Source organism: Anas platyrhynchos, chromosome 1 (assembly GCF_047663525.1).
Source record: "Anas platyrhynchos isolate ZD024472 breed Pekin duck chromosome 1, IASCAAS_PekinDuck_T2T, whole genome shotgun sequence".
In the NCBI taxonomy this organism is placed as follows: Eukaryota; Metazoa; Chordata; class Aves; order Anseriformes; family Anatidae; genus Anas; species Anas platyrhynchos.
The window spans coordinates 32,187,079-32,210,303 of NC_092587.1; the positions used below are offsets into that span (position 1 = coordinate 32,187,079).

General features: G+C 36.5%; 1 protein-coding gene across 1 annotated transcript in view; it reads right to left on the minus strand.

Moving 5' to 3' along the window:
• The window catches only part of NELL2 (neural EGFL like 2), a 148,833-nt gene that overhangs the window by 43,388 nt on the left and 82,220 nt on the right, over window positions 1–23,225 (minus strand). Inside the window, exon 13 of the mRNA XM_038166632.2 lies at window positions 21,393–21,518. Within this exon, the coding sequence (XP_038022560.2) occupies window positions 21,393–21,518 (126 nt within the window). The remainder of the gene's footprint in view (window positions 1–21,392; window positions 21,519–23,225) is intronic.

A 23,225-nucleotide genomic window follows, 5' to 3' on the forward strand; every position in this document is an offset into this window, starting at 1 on the left:
CTCTGAATCTTCCCCTTTATAAATAAAAGCTGAAGTCTGCACACACCCCACAGGGTTGTCAAGAAAATTAATTTGTTAACATTTGCAAATCACTATGGAAGAGTTCAACTTGCTATTTCAATACTGGCCATAAACCACAGGAGTATAAAACTGGCAGAATGGCACATCCCTAGCTTATAACTAGATATAAATTGTCTTGTAGCAATGGTGAGTACCTGTTGTTTAAAAGAGGGAAAAATCACCAAAATTAAAATATATTATTTTAAACACTGCACAGGTTTGTTATGGTATTTTTGTTGTTTTGTGGTAGTTGTTGTTTGTGGGTTTTGTTTGTTTTGTTATTGTTGTTCCATTTATTTCTTTCTTTGTTTTGTTTTATTAAACCAACCATTTCTCCCTCTTCTAGACAGGGTCTTGCACATCTCATACCGTTACCAACACTCTCATCAGCCCTCAGCATGGAGGCCCTGGCACTTACTAGGCCAAGTCCCTTACTGGATGCAGCCAAGCACAGGCTGCAGGCCTCTGCCCTGAAGCATGAGATTTAATTACTTTGCTCTCAGCATGAATATCTAAAACTGTTATTGTTCACCAAATGATCCGGCACCTCAAAATCCAGTTACAATATTTGACTCCAACCTCCTACCACACTAAAATCTCTCATGCTGGCTGAAGCAGTATGTATGCTAGATCAGGCCACAAAATAAAAGAAAGGGAAGTCATGACTATGGAAATGAGGTTAAAAGTGTTTTCTATACCATAATAATATTCTGGCTTTCTAAGTTTGTGTTAATATTATGATATTATTTAAATATAGTGTGCTATTTAATAACATGTATATGTATACAAATATATATCATTTTCTCATTTTTAAAGGTTTTATATACCATACAACAGGAAAATATGGAAATCTGAGAAACATTATGCACTCAGCAGGCCAAAATATCTTGCAAAGCCATTATCTTTATATCTCAGGAGGCAGGGTACATACAGCAATACATCACACTGGTAAACTCAGCTCAAATCGCTGCGTTTGGCAAATTAAATATCATGCTCAATGAGAAAGTGCTACCATCCACCCCATGCCTTGGGGATGCAGCAGCATCCCCAGCATGCACAACAGCTCTTTACTATGGGTAAGAGCTTATTAGAGAAAAGCAGCTGGAGGCAGACTGACACCCAGAGGAGCAGCTGTAAGGGCATACCCAAGTGCAGCTCTGAAAGCCCACAAGAGACCCAAAGGCAGGGGGAAGCTGTGTCTGCCTTGCCAAGTGAACTTTCTGTCGGTGTTCCAGTACAGATATGGATAACTCCATCTTGCAGTGCTGGGGGTTTAAAGACCATTTGCACAGATGTATGACCTTTGTAGGAAAAGGAATACTCATCCTTAAATGCACCTTCCAAACATTTACTCTCCAGGCTAAGAAAACCTACTGAGTCTTTTAAGATGGACTTGCTTAAAGCATACATTACCAATAAAATTAATGGTCTATTAGCTAAATAAGAAAGCTTGGATTCAAAGATAACATGCTTGGTTTCCTACTTTTGCTGTAAGAAACTCCAGTACTTCATATCCTCCTGTAAGAAAGCTTTTGTAGGATGTCTGCTGACATTTCGGGAAGAGGATCCAGTTCTCAGCCACAGAAATAGACGTGTGGTCTCTTTTGATACACTTTGGGTTATGTGTTCAATCTTGAGGTCTATTTTTCTTTTAAACAAAATACTAGCATTTAACAACTAACAAAAAAAGCATGGTCCTGATAAATGATTTTTGGAGTGAAGATTACATGTCACTAGTTAGGGGGAAAATGCCCCAGAGTAACAGGAAAATTTGTGATTCTATTAAAGGAACAGACAGTTTAAAATTATATGAATAACAAAAAAAAATCAGGAAAAAAGAATCTGGGTGTTCTACCTTCCACCTAGATGTTGGCTTGGGTTCAATAACACAGTTTAAACCATTTAAACATAGTATTTCATATTCCTTCCATACTTCTTCATACTTGCTTAATATACATGTATATTGAGTGGCACCTCAGAGAGCAATCAGGCTGCACTGCATGATTGTCTCTGATACGGACTGATGGTTAAAATACAGAGGAAAAATTCCTGCACATAGAGCTTCTTAAGACATTCACTCTTCTAATGTATGGCACACCATCCACAGCAGTTTTGACAAGACCATCAGAAACAGCTTTAGCCAGAATTCTCTATTAATAACAAGGTATGACTCTCCAGCTTTATTAAAAGTATAAATACTTGATTGTAATAAAAAGGGTGGTGCTCTGTTGATAATTCTTTATTAATTCATGTTGTCCATCACTTTTTTTTTTTATTTTTTTTTTTTACTGAAACATCCAGGAAGTTATCTTAAATAGATAGGACATTGAGGAAACTGAGTTCAGAAATCTCAAATGCCAATCCATGAACTGTAGAAGATAGAACTGTGCATTACAAAGAAGCTAATAAACAATTCCTAAAATAATCATTTGAAGAGAACTGTGAATATGGATTCTTCTACTTTCTGAATTTCAAAAATAAATAGAATCATTATTTGCATTATTTAGAAATGTCAGTATTGCCCAGGTATATTTCTTATGCTCTAAGAAGAAGCAGTGAGGCCATTTATTTCAAGCATCTTTGGAAATTATGTGAAACACATTTAACAAATGTCCCATACTTATTTCAGTGCACATCATAATGATGACAGGGACAGGACCGTATAACAGTATTACAGAGGAAAGGAAATAAAAATTACTTTTCCAGAGAGATTTAAATGATCAACACACCCAAATTTACATAAACGTTCAATAAAGACCAAAAGCACTAGTTTCAGTGATTATTTCTAAAGCTGTATTATCTAATATATCCAAAATCCATTTTGTACTGGCTAGAAATCTATGCTCAACGGTGCTAAAATTCATAACATTTCTGTTCTGAGAATCAACTTAAGTTTTAAATGCAGTATTTATATTGACTAAATTATGTCTAAAATGAGCTCTTTCTAGATACAAAATATTTTTCAGCTCCATCATCTGTTATATTCCACAGTAATAATAACAACACTAGGTGCACATGAAAGCTCCATTAAAAAAAAAATAGAATGTTCATTACGACACAGACAAGTTAAGAGTTGCAAAAAATATTTAACAATGTAATTAATTCAATTATGAGCATTTGATTGTGCATTAAACATGTTACACACACACACACACGTACATACATATATTTACAGAAAGTAAAGGTGATGTGTTTTATTTCACAATACTATGTGGTTTGCTGTACAAAAACTTTATAAGATTATTGAGGGCGAATAACAGCATTCTCAGGATATAGTACAGACCCATTAGACCTTATTATGTACAACAGAGCAATGGCAACCGGGGGGGGGGGGGGGGGGGTCCATTTTACTAATTTTATTACCCATGCAGAGATTTTTGCAGAACTCAGTAAAAGTTAACACACTGTCTATGAGGTGTGTCACCTATCTCCTCCTCCTCTCATTTTCCTAGTGCTGTGCAACATCAGCCTCTATTCTTCCTACCGTGTATTTCATTATTAAAAATAAACAGAAGATCTATATAGCATTTCCCACTTGTGTACTGCAAGCCCCTACCAACTTTGCAATATTTATCTTGTGCATCCAAATTCTGCAAACATCTGAGAAAAAAAAAATAAAGAACAAATAGAATCCAATCCGACAGCAAAAACAAATTTTGACTGAGCTGCATCACTTACTTATGGGTAAAGAATATTATGCTGTCAGTTTTCCCAAACCATTCATTACTAACATTGGAAAGTAAGAGATCACTTTTGAGGCACAGAAGTGCATAAAATTTCTGAATTCTTGAGCTCCAGTTACTTTTTGTGACCTGTCTTACTCCCATTGATTCAATATAAATCTATAGATAGAAGTGTGATGACCAGCTAACAATCTGATGTGACAGTGACAGTGACAAGAGATAAGAGATGCTTGAATTATCAATACTTAACACATTTAAATGCCCCCTTACAGTTTATCTTAATTACAAGCTTCTTTTCCTCATATAGTTCATGTACAAGACAAAAATTAGTATTAATTATATAGGCAGTTTGGAAGACTTATTCCATTAAGATCATTAGAGAAATGACAGATGGTTAATTTCTTTAAAGAGTTCGTGTTAGATAGTTTAAACTCTAATTAGCAGGGTTACTTGTCTCCGTATATGCACACTATTTTCAAGGAGCAAATGCTGTAAAATTATTGATGACTGTGCTACCATTTCTCTATATTTAAGTTACATTTTTGTATTGATACTACCCAATTCAAATATTCCCCAGTTCATTTTTCTACACGTACTCCTTAATTCAAATGCAAAGTGGAATCCATGCTTTAATCACTCATGGTTGCCATCACAGTCTATACCCTTATTTAACATTGAAGTCATTAATCATTAATTAATGACCACCAGCAGCTGTCCTGTGTTCAAAGCTGAAGCTGGGGATATGAAAATCCAGGTCGCCCTACAATAGTCTATTCATTGCTAATCTTGTTAATTGATTGATTTTCACCTTCATCCACTCCCATATTTCCATCCTGTTCTTGGTCCTCATTTTCTAATTCTCTCTTCAGAACGAAAACAGCTCTTTTTATAAACCTATGTCAAGAACTTTCCTATTTTTTTCCCCCTCAATTATGTTTATAATAAAAATAGATCTGGGATGTGCATGTTCTATTTTCAAGGTCTGTTTAGAGACAATCCTGCTTTCTGAAATGCTGTTTCTGTCTGTAATTACTTAGTCCATTGTTGTTCTTCAGGGAGAACAGCTGCCATCATCTCATCCAGATGTCTACTTCTCTCTTTTATATATTAGCTTATTCACTTATTCTATATTTGGTGTTAAGATGATGAAAAGGTAAAGCAAGAAAACTATAACAACAGCTTAGGAAGAAAGTCAAACTGAGGATACTGTCAAAATCCAGTGTTCCTTTTCTTATTCATTATAAGAAAGCTCTGGGACTACATACAGTAAAGGGGAACCTATATTATTGGCCATTATTGGCAAAGGATTAAAAGTAGCTGCAAAACACTAGAAGAGAGGGTAAAAGCATGGACCCACACTCCTTGCTTCTCTCTGTGAGGTGAGGAGTGCTTTGGAGAAAGCTCTGAGTATGCTGTGCCTCTGAGGAGACTGGAGACAGGCAGGGATGGAACTGGCATTTTGGTGTTGCACACGTACAGCTTGAATTCTTTCAGTTTAAGCGAAGTCAGACCTTTCCTATTCCAGTTTAATAACCATAACTGTGGGACACCGATTTACCTAAAAACAGTTCTGCATCAAGGTCCCAAATACTGATGATTCTGGAGGCTTATCACAACTGAAAGGATTAGCCAAACTATACTCTGTTGCTGAATTTGTTTTGCACGCTCCTGTGACTGTGTGAATAATTTATTATATATTTAGCTACCATTATATTCTTAAAAAAAAAATAGAGAAATACTGCATATTTACATGCAAATATAACTTCAAAAAATATGTGACATTCTAATCCTATTAAACATTAGTTGTTTTTTTTGAAAACATATTTTAAGACAAAATTCAATTTTACATATTATTTCACAACAGACTCATCTAGCAAAACTATTTCACACACCAAATCCTGCAAGAGGCATATATGTGGTTTTTTTTATTCTTCCACTTGGACTTTAAGACTTTCTTCTTTACAGAATATTATCAAATTGATCTTTGAATAAAATCTCTTCTTTAGATTTTGGTTATTCCTGTTCTGTGTATTCCTCCTAGACTGACAAAATGTTTTAACTCCAACAGCAATAAATGCTGTAACTCCAAACTCTGTAAGTCCAATAGTATTTTCTATGGCTTTAAGAGGGGTATACATTTCCTCCAGAATTTAACTTGAAAAGCCCAACACACAGCTTGAACATTGACCAGTCCTTCCTTCCTGTGATATCTGTTCATCACAAAATCAGTGCTAAAATCTCCTTGAACACAGGGAAGACAAAGATATTCTCAGTCCCAGCCACAATAGGTAAGCTGATGGCTAAAATACATATTTTCAGGCAGGACTACCATTACTTTCTCCGTAGCTCTTGAACAAATTGTTTAAATCTTTTTAAACCCACTTGTTTCTTCGACCTCAGAATGTGTATTATAATCATGATTTCCAGTTTCATGGAACAAGATATATTTTTGCAAAATACCCACATTCTCATGGAGGGTTCTATTGTACAATTAATCAGTATTACTTCACATAACATCTTATAATTTTTTACACTTTTCAACCAGTCAGGCAGAGGAAATATATTGAAGAATATTTGGTATGACAGCTAAAGTAAAGTAAGCTTTAATTTATTTCCAGTTTCCTCCATGTCTGCCATTTTCTGTATTCTTCCTTGAACAGAAAATGTTAAGGGAAGGATTTTCTAAAGCACTTAGCATAGGCCTGTTTCCCCTAAAGGAAAATCTGTAACTCCCACTGATTTCAATGGTAGGACTGTAATGCAAATGCAGAATAACTGAAAATCCCACTTTAAGAGATTTTAGTCTAGACATAAGGTCTGTGACCTTGTCAGAGACTTCTTTTTTTGCCTTAATTCAAACTGATCTCTTAATATATTGTCTCTTATCATTGACATTTAAAAATAAGGTTTCTATGTTTAAAAGAGATTTCATCGTTTAGTTTTTCTCTCTTTATTTATTTATTAGATGTGTTATTTGGTCCTAGGTAGTTTTTTGTTTGTTTGTTTGTTTTTGTTTTTAATTTCAACTTCTATTGTGCACTAAATCTCCCAGGTACTTATGATAAACTGATGCTTTCAAAATCTTCTATTATGTTGTCAAAAGTGACAATGATAGCGAATTCTGCATCTACAGTAGTGCTCCCTATTTTATTGCTAGTAGAACAGCCAGACTGGACCTGTAAATATCCTACTCAGACAAGTGAAAAATATTTATTTTACTTCTAATGACAACACTTTTAATTTACTGTTCCCTTACTAAAAGTAAGGAATGTTATACAAGTCTGCCACAAGCAACAGATACTTGTATTGGATACTTGGCCTCCATCCTATACATATTTCTGCTACACAAAGAAAGCAGGAAGTGGCTGGCTCTCAGACTGCTGCTGAAACTCATAACTTGCTACCTCTTCTCAGATTACTCTGGTTAACAATCCGTCTCTACAATCAGAGGGCTCCACAAAAACACCTCTGAACAAAACTTTTTTTTTTCAGCATGGAGATGACGGAAGGATGGATATACCACAGGACAGAAGAAAGGTGTCTAAAACCAATCAAGCACTGTCCAAAGTTGGTCTGATAAACTAAAACTTTAGTACGAACTCTCTGGAGACATCTACTCTTTTTGGGACATCACCATGACCAGAATTTGTCAACAGATTTTGCAGGGGGATCATAGGGAATTTACAGTTACAATGTAGCTATTATTGTGGACAGTGCTTGTGAGGTGAAGAAAATGGAACACAGTACAGTAGTGGATGAATTGCTGCTGTTGCATTGCTCCTGATTTATTTATTTTTTCCTTAGGAATCTGGAGCAACTTATCTAACCATAAATATAAGGGAAACAAAATGTGTTTTTTGTTTTTGTTTTTGTTTTTGTTTTTTTTCCTGTCTTCTTATACAGCAGAGAGATTTCTTAATGCATGAGGTACTTCACCTTATTTCCCTGGAGGTACTGTGGCACAAGCACTCGGATGACTCAGTGGATGTCAAGCAGGACAGTGCTATTTTTGATAAGGTAACTGTAGTGTTTGTGGCTCTCAATGGGGAGAGTAAACCTTCCTTCAGTGTTGTTCACCTAATTGAGGAAAGGGTTCTCTACTTGAAAACAGGGACAAAAATGTGCTATAACAGTGGTATAGTAGAACGATACTGATGCTTTGCTCTCAGGTCAGCCTTGACACTGTCTCTAGTGATGCTCCTGATTTTCCCTAAGGCAGATCCTTCTTGGTAGTTTACAGAGATACACCAAAACAGCGTAACAAATGCATCATCACAACCACTGCACCTAAGTTGCTTTCCCTGGAAACAAATTGGTTGCTAGTGCCAACCAGCCTTACAGATCATTATTTCTGTATTTTTTTTTATATATTTATAAATATTTGCATAGGCACATGTTAACAAAATTTATGTATCTGAAAAATTCTGCCATCAAATCTGCTATCATATTTAAGAACACCATTAATTGCTTTAATAAGCAGAAACAAGATGACAATATATCTTCATTGCTGTTTCGGTCTAAAGTATCCAAAATATGAATTAAAAATCAAACCACAGAGTTAAGGAAAAAAGCAAACCTTGACATGATATTTAATTTTCCTAATACTATAGTCATCCTACCTCCTTTACATATTTCCCATTTGAACAAGTTAGAATTAAAGTTGAGATTCTGTGAACAACTTCAAACCACTGTGAAACCTACTCCCTGAAAGGTGCACTAAGCTAATAGTACACCTTGGCTACTCATAGCAGACTGGAATGTGCAGACAAAAATCAACCACATTCTCTACTTACTTCCCAAACATTAAAATAATGTATACAGACGTTAAGTTGAATTTTACATTTCCACCTTCAAAGAACTAGGAACAAAGTACTCAACTGTTCTACACCCCAAACTTATGCAAAACACCAAAAAATATTTAAAAGGTATTATTCTTGATGGACATCCTACCATTTCAGAAATCAGTCCTCTTCTGAAAAGAACTGACCATTTTATCCCCACTCTGGAAAGTGTGAAGCGTTCACTTTTTTATTATTTTTTTTAAATGCACTAACACTGAAAGATTCGATAGTTTTCCAAACCCCGAACATCAAAGTTAACACTGTGTGACAGCTGATATGTTCCAAAGTCATCATATTTAGTGGTCTGTAACAGGGTAAATGACACAATTACTTGCTGTAATTACCATTGCTGACAATATATTTTCCCTGATGATTGGTCTATGTGACTCAGAGCTGCTTATCTTTGTCAGTCCAGTCCAAATCTCCATTTCCATGTGACTTGGACATTAACTTAGCAGGTATTTACAAATTAGTTCCAATATCTGCCAAGACAGATATTTGGGATAGTATAAATTCATCATTTATTGCATGGTTAGGCAGTCCACCACTTTATAACATCATTTTACATTTGAAAATAAGCATGCATAATGAAATATTGTTTCCCATTTAAATCAAATAGTCATTTCTTTTATTAATATTTTGGAAGGGAAACATGCTGAAACAAGTAAACAAAACAAAGGAATAAAATGCCAATAAGTACATTGAGATTTTCACAAAACTCTCATTCCCAAAGCAAAGCATGAGTTTAAATTAAAAGTAATAATAACAATAATAAAATAAAATAAAATAAAATAAAATAAAATAAAATAAAATAAAATAAAATACTTAATTCTCATTGCCTTCCCACCTTCCCATAATGATTTTAAGGAATACCTACAGAAGACGTTGGCGACTTTTTACTTAAAGCACTGTGAGTTACAGGCTTACCAAACTAGCTGACTGCAAGTGTTTCCCTGGAATACCATACACTTTTAAAATATAAAATAGACACAATTCCCTTTTTTTGTTTGTTTTCCTAATCATATTATGATGATGTGTAAAAATAATGGCATATAAGGACAGTAGGAAACAGAAGCAGGCTTTTTGAGATGGTTTGGAAGCTTGTCAGAAAAAAAAAAAAAAATCTACTCCTACAAAAACTCCTACAAAATCTCCAGGTTGGACAGATTCCTATTTGATTCCTAAGCTTGTTGACAGAGCTCTCAGTTCTCAAGAGAAACATCAAGATTTTCAATATTTTTTTTTTACCGATTTAATGGGGGATGGCAACAATTTTTGCACATCCATCTGTATAAATCGTATAGGGCACTGACTTCAGGAAAACTGGTTAACATTTCTGAAATAATTTCTGGTTTAAGTTTTCTAGTTTTCCAGTTCATACGTAAAGATGCCTCAAAACCACTAGTATAATAATAATAATAAATAAATAAATAAAGACATGATAAGAATAATTCTGTATATTGAGAATGCCCTCTGAAATAATATCAAGAACCTTTTAGAGATGCATTATTTTAAAAACAGTGCCTCACAATATGGATCTACAAAGAAAAAGTAAAATTTCACCCAAGAACCTTAGTATTATGTTGTACAGGAACACAGCATAAACAGCGATGCTCCCTTTTGTATTAACATGGCTTTTCAAATTAATTGTAATGATTTGGCCAGTCTTCTTCAGGGCAGTGCCAGAGCAAAACCCTGAGGATGGGTCCCAATGTATTTTCTTTGTAAGTAGCATTTGTTCCTTCTTGTTGGCCTACTCTTTCTGACTGCATCCTGCCATTACCTCTCTGCTCATTTGGGTGGACTGGCAAACACAGAGCAAATTCTGGAACTGAAACAAGCTTAGACAGAAAAAGAAGAGCAGAAAAAACACCAATTTAGCTTTCATGGTACGCTTTTGTGCAGGAACAGCTATCGTCTGGCTGCAAATTTCTACGTGCAACAAAAGTAATATGCAGAACTAAAAATATAAGCCTTTCTTTGGGATTACACAGAAGAACACTGACACCAGATGAGTCAGTGAAGTGAATAAACCCAACGTGTTTACTTTGTGCACCAAGACATTTCAGGGTTGATTTCAGCATAATTCTGATTGCAAAGAAGGACTAGCAAGTACACAGCTCGTGCTGTGGTTGAGAAGTTTGTACCACATAGGCTTCTACTCAAGCACATAGCTGAAAGAACCAGAAAGGCTATTTCTAAATTCTTTTGGCTGTAGCAGTGAACTTCTAATTTGAAGAAGTTTGATGCAGCAAAGTAGATCTGTTCTTGTAAGTCAAAAATCATCAGTCTAAGAGACTGATAAAAGTGAGTATCATTGATAAAAAATTATCCCAGTGACAAACTTAAGCAGGTTTTGTAACAGATGATGACAAATACTAAGTCACAGTGACTTCCAGTGTTGACTGATAGTATAAAACACGAGTTAAGGAAATGGTTTGCCATTTAGCATAAAGCAGACTGATCTTTGAAAGATTTCATGAAATAATATAGGACACATAAGTTGGAGTTGCTGACTACTGGACATGCCATTTAGCATGCAGTGAAAATTAAATTATAAAGAATTAAGTTTTCATGCTCACAGGTTATCTGAACAGAAATAATTCAGGGATTCCTTCCTCTCCACATAGGAAGTTTCCATATTCTATTAAAAGAAAAAAAACTTTCAGATACAATATTAAAAAATAAAAAATGTTATGTCTCCTTTTATAAGTCTTGACAGACAATTACCCCCTTGCCTTTTCTAACAACTGTGTTACCTTAAGGTCAGAAATACTTTTCAACAATGGAAAGCCAACAGACCAACAGGTCCAGCGGTAGTCATGTACTGCCAGATGTGTCTAATACCCTCAAAACGTGGTGTAATTTGTATCATGGCCATAGTGTCTTTGATTTTTATTGTGAATTTATAGAAAAATGCTGACATCAATATAGCATGACCACATAACCTTAAATAATTCCAGTGTTCCTTTTTAAAAGCTGTCTTGCTTCATACAAGAGCTCCCATCTCTCACTGACCTTGGCTAGAGTTCCTCTGAGAGCAGGCTAAGCTCTCCCAGCATGAGATGATCACCAGCTGGCTCAGACATGATAGATATGAGCTATCTAACTTCCTTGACTTATGGCTCACTCCATGAGACAGCAGCAGGTTCCCATCCCCTGAGACAAAAAGATCTTTGCAACTTCAAAGAAACTATCCTCAAGGTTACCTACCATGTTCCCTTATCTTTCACAGTCTGTGATCATCCATAGAAAGATGGATAATTTCTGTAAAAGAATTAATCATCCAATACTGAAAATCACACATTCATGTATTTGTCAAGTGAATACATTTGCTTTTAACAACCCACACTGTATTCTACCAAAGACCCTTTAAAATGTGTTGGGTTTTGATCAGCAAAGAAATCAATCCTGCTGTAATTGCACAGCCAGATTAACAGTTGTTATGAACTGGATTGGTAACCAAGGAGGAAATGGGACTCTTCTCTTTAAAAAAAAAAAAAATCTTATTTAAATAAATAAATAAATAAATAAAAGTCTGGTTCCAGATTAAAACAGCCTCTAAACTAAGTTGTCAATGATAACTTGATCCAGTCCAAATAAAGCATAAGTGAGTTCCTTTGTATATGATACAGCAGATATATAAAAATTACTTGTGTTGTTATCTAAGTAATGCAGTAGCATAGCAACAAGCTCTGTCTGAATGATCATTCCTCTATTAGCTTTGTGAGTTATCTTACAGCTAGAAAGCGGATATTGTACAACACAGGAGAGAATTTATCCTGAAAGAGGATTGAGAGGCTGAGGATTGTAGGCTGACATGCTATAAAGCAGAATGTAAACTGTGCCAAGTAAAGGAAATCAGAATCAAATGGGTTTTGAGTTGGAACTGCCTTGTGCTTACAAGCTAGCTGCCAGGGCATTTATTACTAACAGCAACCATGACAGTATAGCTAGACACCATCTCCGCAGTGGGTTTTGGATTACACTGTTTGATAATGCATGTGTGTTCATGCTTCTTTTATTCATATAATTGGGAGATAGGTGTGTGTGTGGTGGGAAAATCACCGAAATTGGAGATAGAAGAGACAGATGGTTCATCTTGCCTACATCATTATAAATCCAGAGCTCCTAATCACATTTTCTCTGGTGGTTTGCTGACTAAAATATTTCCTTACTCAAGCCACTGAATGTCACTACATTGATGTTATAACAAGCCCCTGTCAGTATTATTGCTCTATCCCTTGGATCGTACTGTATAATTATTCTTAGCCTTGACTTAAGTAGAGTCAACGAGCCCAGCTGTAGTGCTGGAGAACTTGAGGAAAACTTGAAATATTGCCATTCGTATCAAAATGAGTCAAGGGAAAAAAACAGGAAGAAATTACCTTTTAATTTCACAATGCCTTATATTACTATATTTTCAAATAAAAACGTTGGTATGCTATATTACTAATCTGAGGTCACAGATTTTTTCTGAAGCTTCTTCGCAGCAGTGAGAGGTAAAGTGTATACAGCAGTGCTGAATAAAGTTGCATCTTGTAGGCGTATTTAGTCACTTATTAAAATGTGGCCTCATTTACCAATGTACTAAGCACTATCAGCTCTCATTATCTCTGCGATGACTTGTGGATGCTCTCGTGTGTCTGAAAAAGTAGGTCAATTTTATACTGTTAATTAACAAGAGATGAGTGTGCAGCTTTAAACACAGAAGCTGGATGACTTAATTCAAGTCTGGATTACATCAGTCTTATAGTTGCATTCATCCCTGGCAATTATACCAATCTTAGAAGAAGGGGTTGCAGGTGCTAAAACATAGCCCACATTCCTCATATGTAAACTAGATTTTATTTTTCATTGTAACTAAGGAGAGGCATTCCTTTCAGTCTCCCAGAACTGATTTGTGGTTATGGAAATGTACAGCTAGAACAAAAATAACTAAAAATACATGATATTGTAAAATACCCACGCTTCACAACTCATTGGAGTTTATCTCCTACCAACACATACTGTTACAAATCCATATCTAGCCACACAACAGAATCCTTTGTGGACATTTCCATGAATATCTGGAAGAAAAGTTTTGGCAGTCCAACAAAACATTTTCTCAAGTATCCCTGCATTGCTTCTGCTGTATAATACAGGAAAAGGTGTGATTTCTCTCACTGTTGATGTCCCAAGCAATCGATGGAGGCCGATGCAAGTTTATGAGCTTCAGTTTCTAGATTCCAAGAGGAATCATTTATCTGAAGTGTGTCAGAGTACCAAGGTAAAAAAATAAATAAATAAAAATAGCACGTGACTGTATTTGCCCCTCAGAAAAAGCTGTATTTTGCAAGAAGCAGAAATTGAGCAGACAGCCAAACCTCTACCAATTTAGGAATCTGAATGATAATGTTTGACCTGAGTTATTTCAACCAAATCACAGGCCCCTGTTGGTTTTAACAGAGGGAGCATCTGCACTCAAGTGATAAAGATGGATACCATTAGCATTGTAAAGACCCTATCTCCATTTTCTCATAAGTGTTTTCAGAAGACTTACATTGTAACATAACATTAATGCAAAAAAGAAAGCAAGACACAACCTTTGTACACTATACAAAAAAAAAAAAAAAAAAAAAAAAAAAAAAGTCTTGTTTATTTCTTGCCTAAAAGGATATTGAAAACTGGGCATTTGCACATATAAAGCACATTTTGTATGAGAAGTACAAAACTAATACAGAGACTTCAAAAAAGAAGGGTAGAAGAGAAGCCTCTAAAGGTAACCCCCATTTCTTCTGAGGACTATAACTATCTTTAATATTTGTGTTCAAAAGCTGTGGAAGAAGTTTGGCAGTTCTGAAAGAAAACATCTCCCACCTGCTGGAGATCATCATTAGCTTGGCATCTCCTGACCCAGAGCATGGAGACAGGAGAATTCCTGAGATGTTTCTTGAAAAAACTCTTTGAGACACACATACACACGTTCAAAAACCCCACCATGTATCACTGCTTAGCAAAATACTAAACCAACAGGTATCTTTCCTAAGTGGGGACATCACCAGAGCTGCTGTGTAACCTGCAGAAAATCTCTCCCTCTCCAAAGCAGGCAGTGTCAGTCTCTGGGAGCAGTAAGAACTATGTCTCCTTACCAACCTTACTAATGAAACACAACCGTGCATCAAAAACATTCCTAGTGACATAAAATATTAACTTCCCTACAACTTCAAAAGACTATCCACTGGCATTGACTGTAAGCCAGGCAAATACACTGTTTTTTATAAGACACAGCTATCTACAAGAATGGATCCAAACAGGAGGGCTTAGGAGGGGAACAGGTTTTATTACTGCAAGCAAAGCAAATGTAAAATAAATCACAACGGTGTGGCCAGTCAGAAAGCTAGAGTGACAAAACAGTAATGGCTGCATGGGGAAAAGTAGCATGAAATAGGTGAGATAGTATTAGATGCATGAGCACTGAGCAGCCTAAACGTGACAGTCCCTTGTCTATATATTATGACCTGGTGCCTTTGCTTCAAAGACATCTCACAGTATCATTAAAGAGCAGAGTACGTGGGTGAGATATAACAACTAATGTGATAAAATGATGCACAGTGGTACAGGCCCTTCCCTCCCACTTTCCCCTTCATTATGGACACCCCTCAAGTAATCATTTGTTAGTATTATCGTTACCAGAATTCCTACTTTTTGCACATCATTATGCAGCTAAATGTGTAGATTTCTCCTTAAACTTTTCCCATATGTCAAGTCAATCTCCTCAGACCCTTAATTATTTTAATGCTGTTCTTGGAATTTCTTCCAATTTGTAACAGATTTGTGCTGCCAGTATTCCAAAGAATTAACATTTCAGGTGTCACTCAACTTGCTACCACCATGCTTCCTGGCAATTTATGCAATTATTAAATTTCATTTTACAGAGAGAGGCTACTGAAAAAAAAAAAAAAATGCTGCTGGATGCATTGACAGCACTTTGTGGAAAAAAAAAAAATGTTAGAAAAAGCTCTGAGAGACATAAATAACTTAAGTATGCTGAGGGGAAGGGGGGGGGGGGGGGGGGGGGGGAGGCTCAGCTAGCAAGGTTCAGCTGGATACAGCCTAGTTAAAGTCCAGTAAGTCCAATACATGTCCATTGCTTCTAGTAGACCCTCTGTCATTTATCACCTTACCCAGACCACACAAACAGAGATATTTATTGAAGATACAGTTTTACGATCTTCATGTCTCTGGTCTGAAATCCACAGGGAGTCCTAATGCCTCCCTCACTAGTAGCTCTAAGCTCAAGGCACAGGACAGCCCTCGAGGGGTTTCTCTTGGAGAGCAGCCCCCAGCTGCACCCCTTCCACTGGAATCACTTCCCCCCTTTCCAGCCAGCATGAAAAAGAGGGAGAAAAAAAGAGAGTAGGTGGCCCATGAAACTGCACAGAAATGAGGCTTTAAAAATTGTCTTGAGCTTGGAAAATTCCTTCTCTGGGCCATGGGATGCATCTTTCTCTGCCTCAGTATTATCTAAGGAGGATGCTGCACTAAATCCCACAGAGTGTTCTTTCTTCTGCTCCATTTTGATGTGTTATTTAGGGGGAGTGGTCCCAAGACACTTTAGTTTCTTTAAGAAACTAAAGACTTCTTTTGGGACAAAATATGATTAATCATCCCCTGTGGACAGCATGTGAACTCCTCACTGTCAGAAACAAAGTGTGGAAAAAAGAGTTTTCATCTCTGATTTCCTAACTACTCCCTATTCTATTCTATTATTCTGTTAATAATAATATATTTTAAAAAATGCAGGAAAGGTTAAATATTATGCTGCTCAGAGCTCTACTACCAGGTGCAGATTACACTGCAATCTGAACCGATGGCAATGGCTGCATCCTTATTTCTAGAAGGAAAATTTTATTTTCTGCAGCCAAGAAAACAGCCTGTGCCTTTTCATAATCCCAGACAGAGTAAGGATGTAAGTATTACTATTCCAGAAAAATATGATGGTATTTAGATTTAATCATCTACAACAGTGATGGTGCCACATACTGCTACACATACAAAACTATCCCAGCAGAGAGTCATGCCATTTTCTGCCTGCCTTTCCCCAGTGCAACACCATAACACTTCAGGTCCTGTGAAGCAAAGTGGATGGGGAATGAGGCAATATGAAAGTAAAGAAAGCATGGTAGCTCGGGGCATATTTTTTATGCCTTTAATTTGCAGTTTGTGCACCCATTTGGCACATGGGTGCAGCTTAGGACTCATCTCCCCTTCTCATAGCTATGATTGATTTCTGACCATAAAATCAGTCATGAACAACAGATTTCTGTGTAAATATGGTTGTGACTAACACAATCTAACCCTGCAAAATTTGCTTCCAAGATGAATACAAATAACAAAATCTGAAATTGATGTCTTCATTACATCCTTTGTTGTGAAAATCAAAATGTAATTCAGATCTATTGTAAAACTTGCAATAAACATGCCATGAAGAAAGAGACTAGAGCTGCTTTGGAAATAACTATTTGCTGTCTAAATCAGTCTTTTGTGCAGAGAGTTCTGTCAGAGGTAGATACTGCAGATTTCTTTTCAAATGTCTCATGCAGGAGAAAAATCATTAAATGCCACTGATTTTATGTCTCTCTTCTATTTTGATCAATGACTGGCAAATTACATATGTGCATGTGTGTATCAGAATGAAACAATAAGGCACTATGTTAGTCTGCTAGCAAACTGCATGGGCACCATTCACATTATAAACTGCCTAATCAAGGTTCATCTATAATTTTTCAACATCTCCTTTCTGTGCTTCAGCTATCCTGTGCAAACAATGACATATTAATGCCAAGCTGCAGAACATTTTCTTCCTACTTAGTAATGTTCCCAAGGATGTGCTAGCATATCTTTTAGCCCAGCTTGAAGAAAGTCAGCTATTTCATACACAGCTACAGTTCCACAACTGGATTTGATTACATGGCATTACAAGGAACAGTGTGACCTGAAATATATTTCAAAAATTTAACATTTAGTAACACACAGAGCCAGATGTCATTTGTTTGCCCTATTCTTGTTATTCCTGAACTGGATTAAAAATCTGCCTCTTCAGTTTCATCTTTTTCAGTCAAGAAGTTAAACCCAGAATTTCCAACAAGGCAAACAGGTACTTGCAAAAAACTTCAAATTCCGTGGAAGACAAAAGATGTCTGAATGACTAAATTTAGTTGCACATTGGCAAAAGCCGAAGTGTATCAGACCCTCTGTACATGAGCACTGTTACATGTACATTTGAACAGAATTGCATACTGTTCAACCACACCAACTTCAGTCCTGGAGCATGGGCTTTTGGTAGTTTTTGTAGTATGCTTGCAGTGCCAAGGAGCCCCTAAGATTCTCAGGATTGCCTTTGCAAACAAGAGATGTCTGTGAGGCATCTACTTTATGGTTCTCACAAGTAGCTGGCAACACACATCGTTATAATACCCTTCCACAGCAGTTGATAGTTGATGCTATCAAAGCTGAAGCTTTCAGCTATCTCAAGGAAAAAAGAAAGGAGCAATGCAGAAGTTATATCCTACAATACTCACCTTCTGCATGAATTACATAAACAGAGACTACCTGATGGCATGAAAATGAAGATATTTTACATATTAGTGTTTGAATTTGTTTCGATATAACATTCCTTTACCACTTTTATTTTTGGCCAGATGTAAACATCAGGTGTTTGTATAAACTATGGAATACATCAGCTATTTAGTGCAGCTTCTACAGTAACCTGATTATTAGAACAAAAAACAAATATGGAAAACCTAGGAAAATCTCAGCCCTTTTTGCTGAGTGCACAGCCCTTTTTTTTTTTTTTCCAGGTTGCCTGGAACACAGGTTGAGATCCATAACATTGGTTCTCTAAACAAAACCTATTTGGAAAATGCTTTTCTTTCTCAAGTCTTAAATGTCATTTGTTTAGTTGGATGATATTATGGCTCCACTTAAATTATAAATGAAAACAAACAAACAAGTAGGAAAAAAGTAAATTATAATGAGATTTTCTTTAAAGCAGTTGCTTTAAAATACCACAATATGTTGCAAGAGAAAACACTGGTTATGAAAAGTCAGTTATACCCAAACATGACTGCCCAGACCAAAGTTTTTGTCAGTTTTTTGACAGCAAAACACTACCATTAACACCATCAATTCCTCCCAATTATTATTTTGCACTGATTTATTAACATGCAGTGCCCTGTAAATGCACTCAGTGTTTTTGCTATAAGAGCTTTTGCTGGTTCTCATAACACAGTCAGTGTCTTCAGGAAAGACAATTTTAAGCAAACTGGTAATTTAAGACTTTTACAGACTTCATGTCAAAGCCACAGCAGCATACCTTCACCACTTTTGTTCACTTTACCTCAGATTTATATTTGGGATAATGGGTGCATATGAAAGCCTCATAAATCAGGAGCTTTGATAGGTGGCAAAACCATTAAAGAGAAAAGAATATGCTGACAGGTGGAAAAACTATAGCGATCTCATGTGCAAATACATACACTTGCAATTTGCTTTAATACAGTGCTGTAATGTAAATGCTCTCAGTGTCACTCATATAGACTCAAACAAGTACAGAATGCCATTTACTGATCAAGCCAAATGACTTAAAAGTCTCCTGGTTTTCACTAACTTTTTTAAAACAATTGACCTTCCACTCTCTAGTCATTTGGTGGATATGCCATTCAAGTCTCATGACTCTACCTAATTCACTAAGTGGCTAACATCTCCACTGGAGGTGCTTGCCATAATTGTGGAACCAGAAGGAAATACATTTGTTTTGACATATAGACTTAATTATGTTAGGTTGCCATTAGTGGAAATTCCACCACTCAGCAGTCATTGCATCCTCATAGTTGCCACTCAGTATCCAAAATCTACTCTAATTTAACTCCAGGAAAACTCTAGTTTCTGCATCACAGTGAGTGGCATTGCTCAGACATACACAAAGTCACTGCACAACTTAAGCTTCATCAGGCTTAGAGAGCCTTAAGGTTTGAAATTTTACAAAACTGTTTCACCCACTACTTCACTTCCTTTTGCATTAGCTTTTCCCTGTATGGTCAGGGAAAAGGTGAAAGAGAAATCATTCATCTTGTCATTCATGAGGCTGATTCCAGTAGAAATTGTTAATTACAAATGAGGAGCCAAACTCAACTTGGAATGGGAGATCTGTAATGGATTTCTAGCAAGTTTTACCAGTTGGATTGTCCAGAGCTTCTGGACTACACTGAATTTCATGACAGCCCACTTCAGCAAATAAGAGGAATGCAGCATGCGGAACATTGAGAAAGACCTTTACTGTATTTATAGGTACCAAATGCCCCAGTGAACTTCTTTAGGATGGTTCACCATTTGTAGAGTTCTATGAGAATGGCAAATTAGGGGTAAAAAAATTGAAAAAATATCATGGTGATTTGATTAAACTCAGTCCTATAATAATCTGAACATTCCCGTTCAACAGGTCGTGAAACAATTGTTTTACTCAACTGAGTGTGGAAAACATGAGGGAGTGACCAGAAACACACTGGCTGTTTCAGGAAAGACTTGCTGCAAGCAGCCTATACCTTGATCACTCAAGAACAGGGCTTAATGAAGTAAAAATAATGCTTACCGGTGTATGTAAGAGCAATGCCAAGTACAGGTAGCACAGTATGCACAAAAATAACACATATATGATTTCAAATCTATGTCCCTGTGTGCTGTGCATGCTTGGGCAAACCAGTTACGCTAGATTATGAGGAAGCTGTTTCTGTACCAAAACATACCACTGATGCCAATCGTGACAAAACAGAAAGGACAGGATTAAATAAAATTAAAAATGAATTTCACACTGCTGGCTCCATCATTCTGAATAGTCTCATACACTTTTATAGATGATGTTGGTGTTAGTTACAAAGCATGAGCTCCAAGAAAGTTTTACTGAACAAATATAACCTTTTATAAAAAGAGATGATGCATTCCCCTGTGCACACAAAATAACAGTACTGTTTTGTTCACACACATTTTTCTTCACTGAGAGAACGTGCCACATCTTTGAATCATATTTGCTTTATCTGCCTAGTAGGAAAAAAACATTCCTCCCAGGAACAATTACAGTCAGACTGGTTCTGATACAGAAGACTATTTTAAACGTTCCATTTTCATTCCATAACCCTAAAGTACCTTGAAATAAAAGGAGACTAGAACAATGGAAAGCCACTGTGAACCCAGCACTCCCACTGGAGCTTCCAGTGCCAGCAGAAGAGGAAGGGAGGATGCAGAGGTAAGACAGATGGTGTGGTCCAGCAGCACAAAGCAGGCTGAGCCTTTGCTCTATGAACAAACAGCATTCAACTGGGGAACCTCCCTAATGCCAGGGCATTGAAAACAAGTGAACAACCATATCTAATAACATATTTAACTCCATCAGAAGTTTGTAGAAATGTCATTAGACTCCAAGTGGAGTTGTACTGGTATGCCACATGGAAACCAAGAACCCCGTAGCACTGCTTTTGGTCTCTTGTTTTTCCCTTCAGCCTCCTCCCCTCACCTTTTCAGCATCCAAGCTCATGCAGACCTACGAGACAATCCATTCTGCTTTACAGTTTCAGGCAAACAATGGAACAAGATCTGTAAAAATATTGTAGCTTTACTGCACTGCATCCTTCCAATTATTTCAGTGTTTATTCTGTTTAGGTTTCATGTAGACATTTTGTGAACCTAAAAAAGATTAACTTTAGAGGAATCATGTCAGTGTTCCTCAGTGCTATTACCCTGTTATTTCCTTTCACAAATATGCCTCTCTTACCTGTGCATGAATAATCATCAATGCGTATATATCCTGTTTTGCAGATGCACATAAAGGATCCTGGTGTATTTACGCACATGGTGTTCTCCCGACAGTAGTGCTGTCCTTCAGCACACTCATCAATATCTGTGAACAAGACAAAGAGGATGATTAGTCAAATTCAGACTTGTTCCTCAGAATACCTCCATACACCACTATCCACTTCTGGCAATACTGGATTAGACTAAACTGTTTCTTAAACAGCAATGCATTTTGGAAAGTTTTTGGCTTTCTCCTTTCAAACAACTGCTTGAAGTGTTCAAACAACAGGAGCAGCATGAGCTTTCTGTGAGCAGCTGTTAGTGGAGTTACAAAGAAGATTACAGTGGCTTAGATCTTTCCTAAATCCTTTTGAAGTGCCTATGCTGTTATTCCTACTATTTAAAGAACAACAACAACAAAATAACTGGGGGACCAAACAGCAGACCAACTGGCTCAGTATTGCAATATCATCCATCATTGTATCATTACAGTCACTGTAGTCACCAGTATATGAGCATACTACTGAATGCATTCCATATGTCTTTGATCTAACAGGTGCTGTTCTCTGGGAAGAACCTGTAAAGAGCACAGCAAGTTCTGAAAAGACATTAGAGCTTATTAGAAATATATGTCATAACCACAAAGCAATAACTTTTTTGTATATTTTTATATATAAATATATACCTGTGTGTGTCTGCGCATATATACATTACGTTTTTATATATAAATACATATGCGTGTGTGTCTGCATATATATATTCACAGATACACACACCGTATCTGAAAGGAACCTGAAAGATTCTGGTTTATATAAAGACCTGCTCTAAAAGAAAGAAAATTGCAACTTGGTAAAATACTTGTTGGGGTGGAATACCTGCTGCAGTATTAAGTCACAGGGCAAACTCCAGACATAAATCACTGTAGGCATGGACTTTAAAAACTGATTGGTTTTGGTACTCACTTTGGTTGCAAAATTAGGCCTGTTTCTTGTAGCAGGCTATATTTAAATGGTAAGACCAAAGAAGCACCACAAATAACAAAACAACTTCTGCACACTGTTAATATGTGGTAAAGAAGAAAGGCTATATTAATTTGGAAGCGATTAGTAGCATGCTGCTCCCGTAATAGCAATGATAAAGAAAGCATTACTGAGACACTCTGTACGTGTAGTATATTGTCATGCAATGTGCCATTGAACCTTGCTAGAAAAGCATGTTACAAATCAAAAGGGTGGATTGTTGATTTTTTTTTTTCCTGCTCATCAGTTTTGATTTTTCCCCTGTTTTCAATGATGTTTCCAGCTTTCTGAGTTGAAAATAAAATCTCCTGATGGAGAACAGTGCTGTGTTCCAGAGTTTGATGATAGTTCAAAACAATAGTTAGGATATATAAACTCAAATTGGGGTTGACTTCTTAAATGTCAACACTATTAACTCCTGTACTTTACTCCATTTTAGATCATATGCTTACCTCCCAATTCTTCCTCCTCTTTCCAGCTTTTTTAAATTAATAGGTACTTTCCTACTCACTGACTGCTTTTCCCTATACACTTCCACAGGAAATTTTCAGTACAAAACAATGTGATACATTGACTGCTAGTGATCCTGTAGTCATTTTCCAGTTTGATTTAGTTTTGGAAAAAAAATCTATTTTTCCCCAATTTGTTAGAACCCAGTTTTTCTGCCCAGTGCAACTGTCCCTAAGATACTGCTGGAGAAGCTGCGGGCAGTTTGTTAAAAAACACTAAGTTCTCAACTCTAAATGCTCAGTGGGGTGAGCACAACCTATTTTTCACAAATTCTGTTCCTGAGG